This window comes from Haliaeetus albicilla, chromosome Z (genome assembly GCF_947461875.1).
Source record: "Haliaeetus albicilla chromosome Z, bHalAlb1.1, whole genome shotgun sequence".
NCBI lineage: Eukaryota > Metazoa > Chordata > Aves > Accipitriformes > Accipitridae > Haliaeetus > Haliaeetus albicilla.
The window spans coordinates 22,934,891-22,954,849 of NC_091516.1; the positions used below are offsets into that span (position 1 = coordinate 22,934,891).

At 37.7% G+C, this 19,959-nt stretch overlaps 1 protein-coding gene and 1 long non-coding RNA gene across 4 annotated transcripts in view; one reads left to right on the top strand and one right to left on the bottom strand.

Moving 5' to 3' along the window:
• PSIP1 (PC4 and SRSF1 interacting protein 1) overlaps nt 1-19,959 on the bottom strand; it is a 35,186-nt gene that overhangs the window by 14,353 nt on the left and 874 nt on the right. For all 3 annotated transcript variants that reach the window (XM_069775813.1, XM_069775812.1, XM_069775814.1), the window contains exons 3-10: nt 18,749-18,825; nt 14,584-14,722; nt 9,318-9,434; nt 6,419-6,520; nt 5,831-5,893; nt 3,669-3,804; nt 1,725-1,800; nt 642-867 (exon numbers count right to left, since the gene is read on the bottom strand). In XM_069775813.1, the coding sequence (XP_069631914.1) occupies nt 642-867; nt 1,725-1,800; nt 3,669-3,804; nt 5,831-5,893; nt 6,419-6,520; nt 9,318-9,434; nt 14,584-14,722; nt 18,749-18,825 (936 nt within the window). The remainder of the gene's footprint in view (nt 1-641; nt 868-1,724; nt 1,801-3,668; nt 3,805-5,830; nt 5,894-6,418; nt 6,521-9,317; nt 9,435-14,583; nt 14,723-18,748; nt 18,826-19,959) is intronic.
• LOC138683698 (uncharacterized) lies at nt 5-19,938 on the top strand. The gene is made up of 3 exons (XR_011323108.1): nt 5-150; nt 17,266-17,341; nt 19,500-19,938. It is a non-coding gene; the product is annotated as an uncharacterized lncRNA (long non-coding RNA).

Sequence of the window (19,959 nt, forward strand, 5' to 3'; positions counted from 1 at the left end):
TTATTTGGGATTTTAGGATTGGAAAGAGAAAAGCAAGACTATTAAATCATTGTTTCTGTAAACAGGTAAACCTACCTACACTAAAGATCTTTGAAGCAACTGAGCTCCATGGAATAACCTCACAAGAGCTGGCTTTCCCTGCAAATAAAGGTAAGACTTCAACATGTAGATAAGTTCTGAATTTCTTTAGTCCTTTCTCTCTTTTTCCTTTTCTAGTAGAAGGCAAATATCCTAAGCACCAGAAAAATGAAGATTTTCCAAATTATTGGCTAGGGACAGCTTTACACCTTTCAGAAACTTGACTTCAAGCCAAATGTTCTCTTAGATGCACCCAAGAAAAAAAAAGTCTGTGTTCCAAGGAACATACATGGGAAAAGCCTTTTGACAAAATAAATTATTAACTGCTACATTTAAATCCTTTAAAAAGAAAAGCATCTTAGAAAAGATGCTTTTCTTAGAAAATAGCAAAGAAGTTCCTGAAAGAGTTGTTTGACAAAATGTAGTTCTGCAACTTTTAATCTTTATATAGTAGCCAGCCACAGGGCTCCAACCTTTACTAAAAGCTAGCATTAACTTCAAGAAAGATCTTCAGTGGTACTATTTTCCTCTATAATAAATAGATCAGGAAAGCAAAATTATACCTTGTCACCTTCTTCTTGTTCTCCATCATCTTCAGAATCAGTAGCTGATGCAGAACCCACTTTTGCAGCATTTTTCCTTTTTGGTTCAGCCTCTTTCTTTCCTTCCTTTTTGTCAAATTCCTTCTTTGATTTCTCCTCTTCCTTCTGACTTTCCTCATCTTTTTTGCCTTGCTTTTTGGGCTTTTCTTCTGGTCCTTTTTTCTTTGCCTTCTCCTCCTCATTAACACTAAAACATGAACAGTACGTAGGCATCATATCCATTATCTACAGTGAGTTTAAAATATCACATTATTCTAACTCAGGAAGTTAGGTTTTTTTAACCACAGAATGTTAAAAATTATGAAGTTAATTCACTTTCAGTTCATTTAATGACTCTTCAACAAATACTCATTCTTTTTCCAAAATTATAGCCCACTACCTATGCAAAAAAAGAAATAAATAATGGTATGGAGGCTCTAGTGAAGCTAATGTGCATAGATCCAAAACCAAGAAGTTAATGCTCAGAAGTTCTCCACACATGTATGCGTCTGCAGGACCAAGGCTGCATACAGTGTAAACTAGTTTTATAAAGTATACTTATTTAAAGTGTACATATACTGAAACTGTGCATGTGCTAAATGCTCAACTTTTCCTTCATTTACTAGAACCACTAAGGACTTGACACAAGAACTGAAGAGGGTAAAAACAAAATGTAGGTAACAAATAGTGTTGGAATTCCATCAGAAGAGATTTCTGAAACAAAAAATGTAAAAAAAGTCAGTATTTTAGTTTTGCATGATCTTTTCTTTTCTCTTAACAAATATCTTTTCCTCCAATCAGCATGCAATTATATATGGAATTTTGCACAGATTTTACAAGTTAGGAAGGTTAAGATCCTCTATCTCTTGTTCCAGAAATGTACTACCTTGAGTTACTACGTATTAATTACCTGAGCTGTAAGTAACAACAGCAAAGCAAACAGTAACTCATACTGAATATACTAAAGGGGCAAAACCCTGTCAGACTTACAAAGTCTTAACATAAGCAACAACACGGTTTACAATGAAGAAGCTTTATATTAAGAAACAAAACAGAACAACTCACAAGTCACTCTCTGAAAGGCAAGGTGGTTTCACCAACTTGGGTCTCCCTCTTGGTTTTGGAACCTTTACTTCAGAAGCTAGTATTTATATAGAAAAAACAGGTTAGACCACAGCCACCATATGCTCTTTGTCTATGAGGAAAGATTCTCACTCAACAGACAGAAGCTACACTTCAATGAAAATATATACCCTAACTTTGTTATTATACAGAATTAAGTGTTAAGTGAGTACCAAACTTTATCTCTCTGAAAAATGGAAGTGTTGGTAGTTTTTTTTAGGTGATTGGTGTTTTTTTAGCCACAGGCTCCAACTACTGATTCTTGTGGGGTTTGCATTCTGTGTAGTTAGGATTTGTTTCACGTGTTGCATAACTAATATGAACAAGTCTCAAATTAGAGAATGAGAAAGTTTGAAATTAAGAGAATGGAAAGAAGTAATTTACTGTCCACATGTACACCGTCTGTTTGCCATTATTTTTAGATGTATCATGGGGCTTCCATTACTTTTCCCGATAACAAATGACTGTCAAGAAGTTCTACCACCACACTACAGTACAGAGCAAAACTTTACATTTCCTCAGGTTCACCATATTGTTAGAAATAAGACAAATAAGGTATCTGGCTTCTTGGCACTTATATCATTCAAATGCTTGTCCAATACCACAGTGAACATGTGGTTAGGAAACCTAATATCCAGTGTTGAAACTCCTGTTGGTGTTAGCATGGAGCACTGTTAAGGAAGAGATGCATGCATCATATCAACACTAGAAAAGGCTGCATAGTACATCTTTTAAAAAGGTATTTTATACAGGAGGTGAAAGCATCTCTTACAGATCCTTTCCTGCTCTTACGGACAGTAGTTAGTAAAAACAAACAAAAAAATTGTAATGATAAAAACACATACAAATATTAAAAATGTACATTTAGTACATGTATTGAAATGGGGTGAGGGGGAAGCTGAAGTAATACTTAAATTTCCTCACAGGAAATTTAACCACAGAATGTTAAAAATTATGAAGTTAATTCACTCTCAGTTCATTTAATGACTCTTCAACAAATACTCATTCTTTTTCCAAAATTATAGCCCACTACCTATGCAAAAAAAGAAATAAAGAATGGTATAGAGGCTCTAGTGAAGCTAGAGTAATTAAGGCAAAAGTAATTAAGTCTAGTTGACTGCAGCTGCACTTTCTAGAAGTTATTTTCATATTGTCAGCAGATACAGATGAGTATAGATTATGTTTCCCAGAGTAGATACTCATACAATGTACTTAACTGCTGCAATGTAGTAGTTAATGATCAATTCAAGAATATCTGCAAACGTACCACAAAAATTCCAATGAATTAGATCATTGCTACTTTGAAAGAAACACGCACTGCAGAATTATCACCAAATGGTTCTCATTATACATTTTTTAAAAAGCAGTATCTTCTTTTCAGTTGTCTACCTACACAGACTGCCTTAAACATCTTTTTAAAGAAGTCTCTCCTAACCTCTTTTATTGTCCTCTGAGCTCCACCTACAGGCTCTGTGTCCCCCCAGTTCTCTTCCTTGTGTGTTACGGATATTTTAACACAAGTAAAGTATTTTCAGATCTTTAATGAATATAAACCTTTGTGGAGCAACTGTGCACAAAGAGCTTTTATTGTATATCTGTAGTTTAGCAGCATTCTATGAAGAAGGCTTTTCTCAAGGTTGTTGTACCCCAAACCAACAAGTCTTATTTAGAGGACTGAGCATTAATGCTAACAATTTAAATCCATTCATATCCTAAATTCATAAGTTTGAGATGACGTGTTTTCTCATTACAATTTATTAGTAAAGACTGCTTTTAGCATGAGAAATACTACAGAGGTAGTACTTTAGGGGAAAGAGACAGCTCCCTGACTAACTCTACTAAGATATTCCTGTGGTGAAAGAAATTAAATCTTTCTTTTGAAGTTACCTGCTGGTCTTCCTCTTTTGGGGCTCACTTTTGGAGACACTGGCACAGGAGCTGCAGCTGCTGTCGCCACTGCTGCCGCTGCCACTGCTGCCGTTGCCACTGCTGCTGCTTCCTCAGCTTCAGCTTGTTTTTCAGCCTAATTTAAAGAATGAAGTTCAAGTAAAAATATAGAAGGCACCAGTATCCCAACTACTTTCTCAAACAACAGTTTTAAACTTCTAGAAATGCATCATTATGCTATTCCTTCTACACATGAAAAAAAGTTTCCAAATTTATGAACAGATTCTATTTAAATATCACTGATTTAATCCTCTCCATATCATCACTCCCTGATATAGTGATGTTTCATGTAATTTCAACCAGCCCATTCATCTTCAGAACAATGAACTATTGTGGTAGAACAAAGGAAAAAGATTATTTGTAAGTATTTTTAAGATCCCCACAACAGCATGCCAAAACCCAGTTTTAAGCAGGTAAGTTCATATTTCTCGTACTCTTCTTTTAGATGCCACATCTCTCCTAGCTGCATCACACTATCAAGCCAGTAGATGGAGCTATTCAGAAAGACACCTGCTTCTAGCTCTACAGCCAATTATTCACAATGAAAAATTGTTTGTTGAACTGCACTAACGGGACATAGTGACCTTCATCTACATAGTTGTTTTAGGGGAGCGGGTTGTAAAGATAGACAGAACTTATGACAAAAGAAGATCTTGATGAAAGGATACATATCTCCCTGCAGAAACATTCCATATCCATACATACAGACAAAAAGAATTGAGAAAAATGCCAAGTGGAAAAATATTAACAGAATTTAGTGTCCTGGATGCAGGAGCATCAGCTAGCAGCAACAGAAAGTTATAGGCAATTACATATTTATCTTATTTTCTTTGTGGGCACCTATGATAAAAGACAATTTCAAGGAACAGAAACAAACTTAAATCTAGAACAGAGTAGAGGTGGATCTCTTGCATTAATTCTGCTTTCCATGAGCCTGCAGAAAGACTGTTTAAATGAGGACAAAAAAACACCTGCTAGAATGCTTTTTTTACAATCCCAGGAAAAGAAAATACCATGTTTCTTAAGGCAAATAAGAAATGCATTCAAAGTCATATAACTGCATAGCCAACCCTCTTTTCTGACCCACAAGCACAGACCACATCCCTTGAAATACTACATTTTTCTGTTCAGCAATGGCCTGTACTAACAGAAATTTCTGGTTAAACCCATTGCCACATGCAGCACATGCCAAACAAAAGTGGAGTGTGTGTGTGTGTGTGATCTGTGAGGCTTCTCTCCCATTTACAAGCTGAAATCACATGTATGCATAGTCACAGACACTCTTCCAACTTCTTGCTGTTTCAGAGTAAAAGCTTTCTTCGAATTTTATTTTAAGTTTTTATAAAATTTACTTTTTTTTTAAATAAGGTATTCTTTAAATTGTATTTTTTAAATATTCAAGTCATTTTTGTAAGAGCATCCAAACACATATCTTTCTTTTTAGTGAAGCAAATGATACTCAGCATGCTACTGACCTGTGATGACTGTACTAAGGTCACAGTTACTTCGCACTCATCCCATCCCTGCTGTCAGCACTAATGTTAAAAGTCAAATTAAAATTAAACTTTGCCCCACTTTAATCTAGTTTTTAGTTGGGTCAGTGCCCTGACCTTGCTTGCTGTGTGACCACATGAACATTAAGGCTGCAGCATGCTGAGCAAGCAGCTGGAACCGCCTCTTTCAAAGTAACTCCAATTTTTTCCAGGTTGAAGAGACCACAAAATCAGAACCTCATGAAAAACGGGGTGCATTTCAGGTGTTAGTTCAGTGTGATGAAAGATGTTACAAGAAATTTTTCAGAGCTTCAAACCAGACTATTTTATTAGTGGTCTAGCAACAGTTTATATCTTAGTTTTACTTACTTGCGATGGACTGTTTGGGAAAAGATGGGAACTCCCTGCTCTACATTAAGTTCAAACAGAATTAAGATTTGTAAAACACCCTCTGAGAAAACTTTCATTCCTACAAATCTTTCAGCCATTTGAAAGGGGGGAGGAAGGCATCAAGCACTTAAATTTACACATAATCTGACATTCCAGAAAATAATATCCAGGCTAATCACATCCACGAATTCCAGTAAGGTGAATTAAACATATTGTTACCTTCCTTTTTCTTCCTCTTCTAGCAACTTTAGCAATAGAAGCATCATTTCTTTTCACCACATCCTGTGAAGATTAAAAATGGTGCTAAGACTCTTAATAAAACAAAGATACATTTTAAATTATTCTAAGTTTTTTCCACAACTGAAGCCACGAAGACACCTCCTGCTTTTAAATTATTAAAATCCTGGTTATCTGATATCAGGATTTTTCTTTCTGAAAGATAAGAAATAAAACAAGTAGTAAATAATATTCTGTTTTAAATAAAGGTATGTACTCATGTTTTAGTCTGTCTGAACTCTTTTATCTAGTCCTTCAAAAAACTACATTTGCAATACAGAGTGATAAAAACCACACTGTTCCACCTGTTTTTATTGAACTTAATAGACAAGCCAGACTAAAAGTTTCCTCTCTGACGAAAGCTTCAAATGAGAGGTATAAACATGAGTGAACACATAGGAAGTTTTACATAATTAAACAGTTCCTGAGACTGTCACAGCAGTAATAACTGTAGCTTCTTAGTACTCAGATTTATGTCAGTCATGATAACATTAAGATATTCTTTGGTACATAGAAAAAGCTTTCACATACTTCTTTACTTTCAGAAGGTAGATCATCTTCCTTTGAAGTATCCATCTCCTTTTCTTCTGTTTCAGTTTCTGCAGTTGAGCTATTATCCCCTTTAGGGGATAACTGCAAAGGGAGTCAACAGAGTAAAAGAAAATGCATTAAAAAGTATTTCATAATGAAAAGAGAACATGCTAATAACCATCAGGCTGCTTTTCACTTTAAATATTTAAGTCTGTAGATACACTCCTTTCTTATGTACACATTAAAAGCTTAAGGCAGGACCACTTTCTCCAGTACACGGTTGCAGACAGTTGTCAGAACAGGTCAGAATACAGTAATGTACTATGGTGAAACTTAAATTCCACTTTGTGTTCATGGTAACATAACTACACTTTTTCACCATATCACCATTACATGAGTATTTCTAAGTATTCATGCCAACATTCAAGATTCATTTGGATGACTGTTTTATCTATTACATACAGATGGATATCCAAGTCACTTAGCAAAGAGTATCTTTCTACTAAATAAAGAATTAATGTAGTAAACAGACCACAAACAAGTTGTTTTATCATGTGTGAGATAGTAACTAGTGATAATTGGGGTCATCTAATCTATGCCTTTTTTCCTGTTTTGTTGGGGTTTTTTAAACCTTAAAATACTAGTTTTTGTTTTCGGTGAGCAGTTAAGAGTTGAAAAATTAATAGTTTTAATAATCTACATGAAAATAATCAACATTTCCTTGCAGCTTATGTATGTGCATGTTTTTTAGATCTTCAGTTAATTCTCTCAACTTCAATGCTATTGCCTTGTCCCACTTGCAGGCACCTTTTGTGAAATTCCCTTTTAAAGTAGCTACAGTTCTTAAAATTTCAACCTTGAACAAAGCAACTTAGGCACAAGGCTATCATGCAATATTCCTAATCACTTGAAGATGTAATATCACTGAGTCTTTTTACTTTAAGACAGACGAATCACTGGTACACTAAAACCACAGGAAAACCAGAGTACCATGACCGGTTAAAAGAATGTTATAGCTGTATTAGTATCAAAAGAAAAGGAGTAAATTTGCTCCATATTTTGCCTTAAACTGATTAACTGATCAAGTCTAATTACAGAAATCTACGTAAAAGGACCCATTCAGGATCTTCCATTCCATCTTTGTGTATAAATGGCTCTTGGGTCTTGTTTCTCTTTCACAGTGCCAGCTCAGGACTGCCTGAACGCACTTTTCAGGAGAAACATGAAGCTTAAGTCGTTGCTGTCCCCACTAGCACATGCTGCTTGCTGCATAAATTCAGTGAAGTAAACTGATGAACCAGTCCAGTTTAAAAGAAGTTTTCCCCTTGCAGTAGCAAATGCTGAGGAACAAATGCTTTTATCAGCAGTGTGCATGGGCAAGAAGGAAGAACAGCACTGGTTTACTAATACTACCAGGAAATTACATATTGGAAGAGTGCTTCTAAAGTATCGCTGATAGAACCCAAATCACACTGACCTTTGACATGTGGAAGTACTAAATTAAGGAACACTCTAAACAGTAAGAAGTTGGGAGAAATAACCCATCAGTAACTCTGCAGTCTCCAACTCATCAAAACAACTCTCAACATAATCTATCAGTGTACTACTAGTACACTAATTTCTCCCCACCCCCCCCTCCAATCAAAGTTCTTTTTTCCCTCTTGAAAAAACAAGCTATTACAGCTACTAAACACTAATCCCACATAAGGAACATCCACAATGTATTTGACACATTGTAAATTCTTCAGTTGCAACTGTGAATCAATACTAAAGGACAGCCAGTGAGACCTACAGAAAACCTACATTAATTCTTGGCAAATAATGAAAAGCAAAACAGTCAGAATTAAGGCAAGTCTATTCAAAATAGTTTGACGCTTAATTTAAGGGCACTGCTCACCCTGTAGAGTAGTAATTTCCAGAAATGAGTTAGAAATAAATGAGATACCATAAATGGATCAATCCCACCTGCATCACAATTTTTGTCATGTTAGGATTCTATTATCCTTAAAAAAAACCTGAGATGACACACATCTCTTCCACGCTGTATGAAAAATAACCCCAGATGAACAAAACCCAAAACATCCAAGGACTGAGAAAGTTCAAAGCAGGGTGCTACACTAGTATCACTAACTGTACAGTAAGCTAGGAAGGTTCACCTCTTACAGTATGAGGTATGTACAGCACCAGTAAGCTGAAACAGAGATGTTTCAGACAGAAATGCATTTTCTTAGTGTGAATACAATATATTTAAACAGAACACAATCTTGTTTCAGAACAATTCTAAGGTATGCCCACGTTTACAAAGCAAAGAAACTAAACTCTGTCCATAGAAACTACTCTATACTGATTACTCAGATACTTTCCTGACTCAGAGTTCAATTGATTCAGCTATGAAATGCTTTATATCCATTTATATCCTAATTAGTCCCTTAAGAGTACAGCCTAATTCAGACTGATTATTATAATTTGTTCACACAAATACACTGAAGAGCCCTTTCAGCCCAGACAAAAGCTAATGCTCTTAGGCTTTTTAACAAAAACTAACATAACTGAAAGAGAGTCATACCTGCCTATGATATTAAAAAGTTTCCAAAAACAGAAAGGGAAACTTAAAGCTAAACCTTGGTGATCATTTCCACCTTCTCCTGCCTAGGAAGTACTGTATGAATTTAGTTTAAGTGTATTATGATTTAGAAATACAGACCAGTAAAGAAATTTTCAGAAACACGTACAGCACCTTAAAAGGAATACAGAAGGACAAAAATATTACTATATGTACATCTGAAAAGAAACTAAGGCCAGGCAGTTATAACAGTAAAGTACTTAAGTAAAAACTTGGCAATATAGTTTTGACTTAAAAACATTTCTGGTAGAACAAAACACAAATTCAGTCACTTACTTTTGGGACAGAAGACTTTCTTCTTTTGGCTCCTGCTTTTTCTTCACTCCCCTCAGCAGGCTCCTGACTGCTTTCTTGAACAGCTTCTTTGATAGGAGTGTTAACGGCTGGATGGGACTTCAATATAAAACCACCAAAAATGAGATCTAAATCCCCTCCTGAACTACAGAGTAATAATACTGAGAGTTGTTCTGCCACCTGTACATTGCTGAAGAAAGTATCATGCTAAGGAACACCTTATTAGAACTACAAGAATATGAAAATATATCTTATTTCATTAGTTTCCACACTTTTCAGTTTAAATTGCATTTCATTATCAAACTTTCAAGCTCTAATGCTGCAACAACTTGTTTTCACACTAAAAATACTGCAATGTAAGGTTTTTCTTACGTATAATTTAAAAAAAAAAAAAAGTTGGTTTTGGTCAAATACAACTTGTGACGCTACTGCCAAGAAGTGCGTTTTCAAATGAGCTATCAGTCCTAAGTCAGCCAACTACCTCTTCCTGAAAACATGACAAAAAGAAAAGAGAGAATAATAAAGGCTAAAGAATTAAAGTTAAAAACACAGAAATAGAGAAAGTAAAGCCAAAACTACTTTTTTATTCCATTACATTGTGGATAGCATTCTCACTCTTTTAATTATTAGCTCCTTCAAACAAAGCTGGCAGAACCCCCCTGACTCTTTAATTTTTCTCCCACTGAGGAAGTGGTTTTGGATTTAAGCCGAAGCCACAAGCTCCCTTCTGCCCTCCACCTCCCTTACTAGCAGTTACAAGCAGCATCTGCAAAGTATAAATACTGCTTTCAGAACATTCCAGCCAGTTCTGGCAGTTAAACAGAAAATGTGGCTCTCAGAAGGACTTACCAAGACAAAATATGCCCAGTAAAAGGAGATAAAAAAAGAAAATAAATTGCAAGTGAATCCCTGTATATGAATAGCTGACAAGTCTGTCACTATGATATTAATCTTGTATGCAGAATAAAAGCTTGATTTTACCAACATCTCCATGTGATTACCTACTCCCCTCTGACCTTACCTGCTGTGTGGCCAAGCACAGAATTATCTACTCACCCTGAATTTTTAGGCTCTGACAACTAAACTGTCTTCCCTGCTGCTGTCCAGTAACTGTGCGTCACTTAACTCTATGAGTATTTTTTTAAATCAAAGAATTGTATGTAGGTCAAATATTGAGATCAAGGAATATCTTAAGATACATTCATTCATCTCTAAGACCTCAGCTAAAAAATTTGTCCATTCACCAAGGTGTACCGGATACTACAACATTTTCGTAAGCCGTAATACACTATTCTACTTTAATGTTGGAAAAAGTGTCTTCACTTATAAGTATACTTATGTTACCTTTCCTCTCAGTCTTCATAACCAACTACTTGTCTTCACTGTAGAGATGACTCCCTGCCTACACTGATCGTTTCTCACACACTGCACCAGGGAAAACAGCTGGCCAATGTTGTCGGCAGCTGCCAGCAACCTGTGTAGAACCTGGTCTGGGACTGCCCTGAGCCCGTCACAACAGGTCCCAGCTGGCTTGGCAATGGGCAAACTCACCCACCCACCCATGCCAAACAGCACCCACCAGAGAGCAGATGGCACCTCTGCCAACACAACCACGGGAAAGGGAGTTACTGAGGAGAAGAGCAGCTGCCCAAGAAGAGCTGGAGAGATGCTGCAGAAGGGGGATCCCAATAGACAAGATGCCCACAAGGGACACCAAAGCAGAAGAGATGCCAGGGCAGGAGGGATGTCAGGAAGGAAGTACATGAGGACTCACCCAAGCCAGGCTCCAGCCCACAGGAGTTGCCTGAGCAGGGGCAGAGAGGGGACAGAAGGGACAGCTCTGAGGGGACTGCAGCCCACAGAGAAGACCCTGTGAGCCACTGGGCAAGAAACAAGGAAAAGCAAAAGCAAAGTAACCACTACACACCAGCCTTAGTCTCCTGCACCACCACTGCTGCCTCACCCAAGGTACTGACTTTGATGTGCAGTGAAGGGACTGGAGACCAGCGAGGGAGCAGCAGACGTGGCCGGAGGGAAGCAGAGGCATGTTTTGCTGTTTGTTTTTGTTTCTTGTTACCAGAATCAGTAACAAAAAGCTTATGTCAATTGGCTAATTGTGCCAAATTCCCTGACATGAGCGTTTTGTTGCCTGTACCATACCCCTCCATTGGCAAAGATGGGAAGCTGGGGCCTCAGAAGCCAATTTCAACCACTCTGCTGCCCTTAAAACAGGTACAAACTTTCACATAAACTCCCAATAAAATTTTCTAAATATCTATAACAAGCATCTTAAACTTCCTTTCCTTCTCCAAGTAAAACATCCAGAAGCCCTACCACTCCAAAAACCCTTAGCTGTTAATTAAGACAGCCACAGAGGCTGTTATCGAGCAGATAAGCATCCTTCCCTTATTACTAGGAGGGAGAAACCGTATGCACTTGTTTCTCAAGCTTTGAGAACAGGATGCTAAGGCAACATCCCAATGAACAGGAAAGCTGCAACATAATCAAATGCCAAGGGAACTCAAGAACCTGAGATAAGGTACCTCAGAAGTCTCACCACTGTGAACTGTATGCTATCCTGCAAAGTACTGAAGAAATAGAGCTCATTTCAGCATATAAGCTGAAACAAGTAAAACCAAAACAAAATCCAAATATCACACTGCAATTTTCTTAGCCTTGGAAAAGTGCAATGTTCTCCATCTTATCTACAATCTTCGGTGGAACAGTGACATAATATTTCAGTTCTAAGAATTAAACCCAGTAGGTAGTACTTTGTGAAAAAACATGGAAGATCCATGACTGACTGACCTGACATCATCAAGGACACTCAAAGAAACTATCTCTGAAGCAGACCCTTACTGGCTGTTTTACATCCTGATTTATTTTACTGAATGTCAAATCTACTCAGCCGTTTGCAGATCTGCTACTTTAGCACCAACGAGAGCTGGCTAAATCCTAAGGGCTTGATTTGCTCCAGATAAAACTTGCTTTTAACAATGCATAACACAGGATAGAAAGAGAAGGGTATCAAAAGAAAGGCTTTCTAAAGTTAAGGTGAAAATTCAGAAGAAAATTTGTGCAAGTCCGCTGCATTACTTCGTTCATTCTGTAATTCAGTCTGGTCCAACCCCCCTGCCCAAGCACAGCCACCCAGAGCCAGCTGACCAGGACCATGTCCAGACAGCTTTTGAGTATCTCCAAGGATGGAGACTCCACAGCTGCCCCAGGCAACCTGTGCCCGTGCTTGTTCACCCTCACAGTAAAACAAATGCTTCCTAATGTTCAGAGAGAACCTCCTGTGTTCCAGTCTGTGCTCATTGCCTCTGGTCCTGTCACTGGGCACCACCTAAAAGAGCCTGGCTCCATCTCCTTGCACCCTTGCTTTAGGTATTTGTATACATTGATGGGATCATCCCTGAGACTCCCGGGGCTGAACAGTCACAGCGTGCTCAGCCTTTCCTCACAGCAGAGGTACTCCAGTCCATCATCTTTGTAGCCCTTTGTGGGACTCCATCTCCAGTATGTCCATGTCTTTCTTGTACTGAGTAGCCCAGAACTGAACACAGTACTCCAGTTAAAATATCCCTGCTAAGAGAAGTTTCTTCTTCCAGTAATTTTAAGGCTCACTCATAGGAACAGATTTAAAGTGACCTGTGGAAAGAAAAAACTTTTTTTTTTTTTTTAAATAAAGAAATAGCAAGGAAAAAATGGCAAAGAAGAACCCAATGGCTCTAGGCAGAACCTGACCAGTTCACAGAAAGACCCCATGAAAGACCTATCACCAAAGCTGAAGTGAAGTATCTGAATGGAATTCAAAAGGTGGAAAGGACTACCCCACAGAAAAGCTGCTAGACTAAGAAAACAGTCTGTACGTATTTCTTTGCAGCATGTTTTGCCTATCTGCAATTGGAAATGTATTTAGGATTGTCTGAGATGCTACAAAAGCAACCCAGAGTACTGCTTCATTGAAGTTACTGATTCCTGCTGTGATACAAAATATTAGACAAGCTTATTACTGTTGACTGTTTACACCGAGACTTTCACCTTGTTAGAATGACTGGTAACATACAACTCAGTTACAGTTCACAACTGCCTCAGCCATCCACAAAGCATCTCTCCTAAACTGTCCCAAAGAAAATGGCAAGAAGGTATACCAACTCATATTTTACAGTAGCAGAAACACTCTGCCCCTTATTAATACAGTCCTTCCCACTGTGATGAGATTAGCATCTTTGCATATCCCAGGGCAGAAAAAGTGTACATCTGGAGTACATAATCTTATCTCTTGACTCTACTTCAGAGACTCCTTAACTCTTACCCATGTTCTCCTTCAAACTAGCAACATAGTAACTTGGGATATCTTATGAAGCAGGGATTAACTGGTGCCGACATGGCAATCTGGCATGTTGTGTAAGAGCAGCAAATAATACCAAAATATACCAATTCTTTTTATTATTACTGCAGCATTGCCTAGAAGGCCTAGTATGTGATAAGGGTCCAGTGTATGTAGCAAAACCAAGAGGCTATAGAATGTTGAGAGCAGGTAGGCAAAGACAAAATGAGAGAAACAATTTGTCTTCAGATTAAATTTGGGTCTTTTTAAGGGTAGCACTGCATAGCTCCAGTTCAAGCTTGGAAGATTTACCAAGAGGGCAAGAAACGAGGAACTACTGACGGACAAAAATTGAATCAAGCAAGTCACATGGCAGTTTGGGGCCAAAAGGCAAGCATCACATTGCTTCCAACTGCTAGAAGGAAAATACTGTATGCTAAGAAAACATGTACTGAAATTTTACAAGGATACTTGTGGAGAAAAGCACTTGGGTTTAGAGGACAGAAAGAAGTCAAGTGCCTGAGATTCCAAAAAACTACCATGTTTCAAGGACAGTTGTACAGTTCCAAAGATAAGTATCTTAGGAATATATATATAGTTATAAGTATAAATAAATAAGTATATATATAGCTGTAAGTAAAACTTGATGGGTACTGTAACAAGTGTTAAACTTTTAGCCTTGTGGTCTGAAACTGTCAACATGATCCCTCATGATCTTCCTATAATAAACAGATATCCCCAGTTAAACACCCCATCTCTTTTATGCTATTAATACTAGAGATCAATTAAAAATAAAAAATTAAAAAAATAAATTAGTCTAACCCATGGTTGAACAACAACAGTAATTCGTTACCCTGCAGCAAGGAAACACTCAGTGCCTTTTTTTTTTTCCCCCAACAGTATAGCATAACTTACCTGCTGCTGAGAGAACTTCACTTTGGGATTGTTGTCAATTTCCCACAACCCTTCATTAAAACCCTTTCTTTTATTTGGTTTGCCATATTTATCTTTATTTTCAGAGTAAGGGAATATGTCCTTTGGTCCCAAAAACGCCCTTAAGGAGAGAAAGAACAAAAAGAACAAAATTTCACATTTTAAATGGTTACAGTCTTTCCAAAGAAGTGAGCACCAAATGTTATTAAGAGATTAAATTCATTACTACTGCAACAACTAATTCTGCTACACATGCATCTTTAGTTTTCTCAACTTTTGCCTTCAAGAGCCCAAGTTTTCTTTTACTACCACCACACATATGGATCCCCTCCCTCCCAGGGTGTTGAGTGTCTAGGCAAGAAACAGCCGACGTTGCATCTTAAGATTGCAGCTGATAGGAAAACAAACTACTGTGAAACAGAACAATTAAAAACTGAGTAGCTTGCAAACAAACAAGAAGAGCAATTGCTTCCTTAGAAGAAAATCAGGCTTAACATTAAAAATAAAGAATCCTTGAATCCGGACAATGTAAGGCAAGAGAACAATTTAAAGGAGAAGACATGACTCCAAGGTAACAAAGAAAAATCTTTCGAAGTTACTAAATTAAAAATAATCCACGTAAAATAAAAAACGTAAGAATAATTTTTAATGTATTGGATACAAAAAAGCAACACTTTAATACACTGACTGCCCACATCTTTATAAGAATGCTATGTAATTCAGCATTAATTCAGTATTTTTCAGCATGTGACAACAGACCTCTTAACTTGATCTACCAAACTTAACCAATAAAAAAATCTAAGTAGTTCCTTATTTTAAGTTTCTCCCCCAACCCTTTTCTTGATGAAGTAAACATTAAAAATATTTTTATTTAAGCTACTCTTGTAGTAGAGGTCTCAACAATGCCTGTGTATCTTTGTCAGACAAACAAACAACACTCCTGCATAGCACTACCCTTACTGTAAGCTGTGTAACTAAAGCTTTTAGCCTAGTAGCTTTTCTCATATGTCAAAGTCGCAGTATCCACACTACTAGCTTGTCTAAGTTAGACTTGGAAAAACAAGCTAACGTATTACTGAGAACCAATATTCTGGTTTATGCTGAACAACATCAACGGCTTTATGTTCATGACCTTTCAAGTTAGGATTTCACTGTAGCAACCCATATGCTGCTAACAGAAAAAGACAACACTTTGGTGGTACATTCCGATTTTCTCTCTGTGCCTAGACACAGCTTCATCTCATTGTATATACGTTAGAGTCAACTATTTGAAAAATTGCAGATACTTGCTTTGTAATGGCTCATGGAAAAGTTAAATAGATACTTCTAAGCTCCACTCTCCTATTTTCATCATCTTTAAAAAAGAGCTACATGAGACTAACATGCTACTAACAAAAAAACACCAACCATATCATCTAGAAAGCATAAGCATTTCCCACTCCAGCAGCAAAACACACACACCTATGTGTCCAAAGTATTAAGTGAGCCACTGTGACAGATTAGACTGCAGATCACCCACCTCTTTGCAAGAGATGGTTAGAGAGGATTCAGCCAGTGTGGGAAACATGCACCTGCAAAGCCTACTTAACCAGACCAAAAAGAGAGGGAAGGAGACAAACAGAGACCAGGAGAGGCAAAAACAGGGAACATTGCCTTCCTTCTTCCCTATCTCCTGAAGGAAAACATTTTTCCAAGGTCGATAAGCCTCTACCCATATTGCTCAGGCTTTGAAAGAACACCAGAAACCAGCTGCTATGAAAAGGTCACGCAGCTTACTCGGTTGCTGTAGTTAAATCCCCATGTATCAAAAAGAAAAAGGAACATGAAAACTGAGTAAAGGAGATTACCCTAATATATAAGGTCCAGAAACGAGAGTTCAGTGTGACCTTCTGTTGGTCTGCAACCAACCAGTCTTTGCAGTGATGTGATTTACTGGCACAACAGATATAAATAAAACTTTTATTAAAATAGTATCCACTTTATTACTCTCTTTTAGGAAAGGTTACTCTTGCTGCATTAAGACAGTGTGGAAATAAACAAAGCAAACCTCAACCAAATTCCTAAAGCATATTTTAAGAAGCACATATCTGTTGACTGCCCAGAGGCAGCAACACATTTAGTTGCATTTTGACAAAACTTAGAGAAAAACAAAAAGAACAATCAAAGTACAAGTTTATACTTGTTATAGTAATCTGCAAAACTGAACGTTAGTCCTAAAAGTCAAGTAAGAATTACTCCCAAGCCAGTCTTGTTTTCCTTTTTCCCCATAGCTCCTCTTTTCCTACTGTAACTGTCCACACAGCTAGAAAAGGTCATCCTTTACACAGAAAGACTTTTTAGCATGATTAAACTCGCTATCTGGATTTTCAGAGTTGCCACTACTTACATATGTATGTACATATACAGACTACTAACATGCTGAAGATACATAGCATCTAACTTGGCACAGGTGTGTAACTCTTAACTGTGAGAAGTGCAGCAGAGGACAAGTTTACCAAATTTATTTGAATTCCCATGAAAAAGTACAGAAGATTGTTAGCTTTACCTAATTCCTGATGGATCACTAAGTTGCTATTTACAGCTATGAATCTAAACAAAATTACATGCCATGGAACAGCATTCACCTTTTTTACCTGATTTGCTCCTTGCTATTGTTACTTACAGGTATTTGCTGTAAGCAACACTAAGTAATATCAAGAAGCATGGGAGTTTCACCTGTCACCACTCTAAGGAGCACAAGGTAAGTGACATGGTCAAATGCCATGAGACAGCTGGGTCATGGAACATCCTGTACTTTGCAATGTGTACAAAACAGAGACAAGAAGTTTCTCTTACATTGTATGGATCTCTGAAATGTACTAACCCTGAACCTATAGCCTAACAATAACCAGCCTGCCATATAACTTTATTTTGTAATAATGTCAAAGAGTGAGGAATAGACATTTCAAATTTACCCACGTAAACTACAAAAAAAAAAAAAAAAAAGGAAAACTTCCAAACCCATGCATGTCTTAGTAGCTGAAGCTAAATTTAAAATTGGACATGATGCTTCTCAAAATTTGCAAAAGAATTTTTAAAGCTTTAGATAAAGAGTTGTTTCTGTCTCCCTTATGTTCAGTCTGTGTCCCTGAACTGATTTACAACTGCACAAAACACCAGTATAATCTAGACACACAGATTACCAAGGACAGGATCAAAGCAATATTGTGCTTTCAGCTGCCAAAAAAAATTCAGCTGGGGAAAAAAAAATTAAGAAAAAAGGTAATCTGTTGCATTGTTTAGAATTATTAAAAAAACCACACAAGATTCAAACCTCGCAGCCTTGAATTGAATTCCAGCAACCCCTCTTTACCCATAAAACTACATGCACACAGAAAAACCCAAACTAAAAAAACCTGAGCCATTGAAAGATGAGAGCAGTTAAAAAAATGCATAGGTTTGTGAGCCAAGCATATAGAAATCTTTTTCATAGGGAAATCACTTATTAAAAAAAACAAACCTAACAAGTAATGTCAGAGAGTAGAGGATGCTTACACTTTAATTCAACAGGCAATGTATCTTGTCTTAGCGTAGCTTACTAAGGGATAGATGCAAAGTACCCGATTAAAGCAATTTCAACAGATATTCAGTAAGATGAAGAAAAAAAGCAAGGCCCTTCCACAAAATGCAAGAAACAGAGTACTTGCATATACAACATCTATCCCTGACCTGCTTACATACCATTTGCCATTTTATTAAGAAAAACAGCAGAACTAAACCCACACCATTATAGGCTTTGGTTCTTTTTTAAAACAAACAAAACCAAAACAAATCAGACAACAAATGAATTTGAAGTCTTAGAAATCTACACTAGGACAACCAGCCACGCTATAAAGTAACATGATAATACCACTGTGGGTAGGATTATTTTTTTTTTTTAATTTCTGACAAGGAAAGTGTACATGGTATGGTTATGGTCTACCACTCCCTTGAATAGATTAAGCAAATGTTAGAGAAGCATGTCTTGTCAAAAGAGATTAATTTAGGAATTTGGTCTGCTACTTAATACTATAGTTTAAAATACACTATATTCAGACAAGCTGTTAACTTCTTGTCACAGCATTCTACAATGAAAAAGACAAATGACCCCTAAAAGTAAAGAACTTACGTCTCATGGGTGCCAAAAAAGAAAATAGGCATTTTATTCGTAGGAGGCTTTACTGCTCCATCAGGAACTTCATCCACCTAAGGAAAAGACAGACTGTAATTCAACTCAATTAACAGTTAAGAACAGTCTAAGGGGAAATAAGTAAAAGTGTTAAGCATTAAAAAAAGAAAAAAAAAGCTACAAAGAAGTAAAGCAGGTCTCAAGATCTCTTTTTAACTGTATGTTAAAAAATACAGCAGAATCAAAGCCAGCATTAGCAACAATAGGAAATGACAACCCTTCTCGTGTTACAGCAACACTTTTCACATAACCACTTTCTTTAAAAGGAGAGACATGATGTGCTACAGGTAAAAAGCAGAATTGAATTCCATCCAAATACTGCCCCTCCTTCAGCATAAGCAATAGCAAGACTTCCTACCCTTACGCTGAGCTGATAACTTGCCCAAGCCCAAATGTCAAGTGCTACAAAAAGGAAAGGTCAATAAACTTTTTAAAAAACAATTCTTAAGCCAGCATCTTAGCTAAATATCTCGTAATTATTCTTTTATCTACATTCCCACAACCGTCAAATGACCTACAGCAGTCAAAGAACTTGCCATGCCTCTTCCAAGGGAGCAGGGAGAATGCGAAAAAGGACTGGACAACTTATCACATACCCTTAGCTTATTCTCCAGGAAGCACTGTAGGAACAGCTGACTTTAAAAGCGAAGAGCAACCCTGCCGTAAGTTTGTGTTTTTCTTTTGTCAAAAGGAGAGCAGTTATGTGGGAACGGCATTTTTGCACAGTTAGGTGCCTACACGGCTCCAGCAACATGCTACCGTACGGCAGTCTTCATTTCTAAAAGCTAAGTTATGCAAATTAGGACAACTAACGACTACTAGAGCGGGCTACTTGTTACGGGAGAAGCGACTTGCAGACAAGCATAAGGCAACAGCACACCAGAGCACGGGATCTGCAATGTGATTCAGAAGTCGCTTGCAACTAGGGGAGCACTACCGTGTCCCCCCCGCCCCCGCACGAGGGGAGGCTGAAGGCGCGACGGGGTTGAACCGCATTGCTCCCCGCGGGCGTTTGGAAGCGCTTCTGGCAACACAAAGCTAAAACAGCAGGAGGGGAGGCCGGGGGAGGCGGGGGGGGGGGGGAGGGGGGGCGCGGAGGACAGGTACGGAGCAGGGGGGGCGTTGCGGCCTGCAGGGGAGGGGGGAGCCTT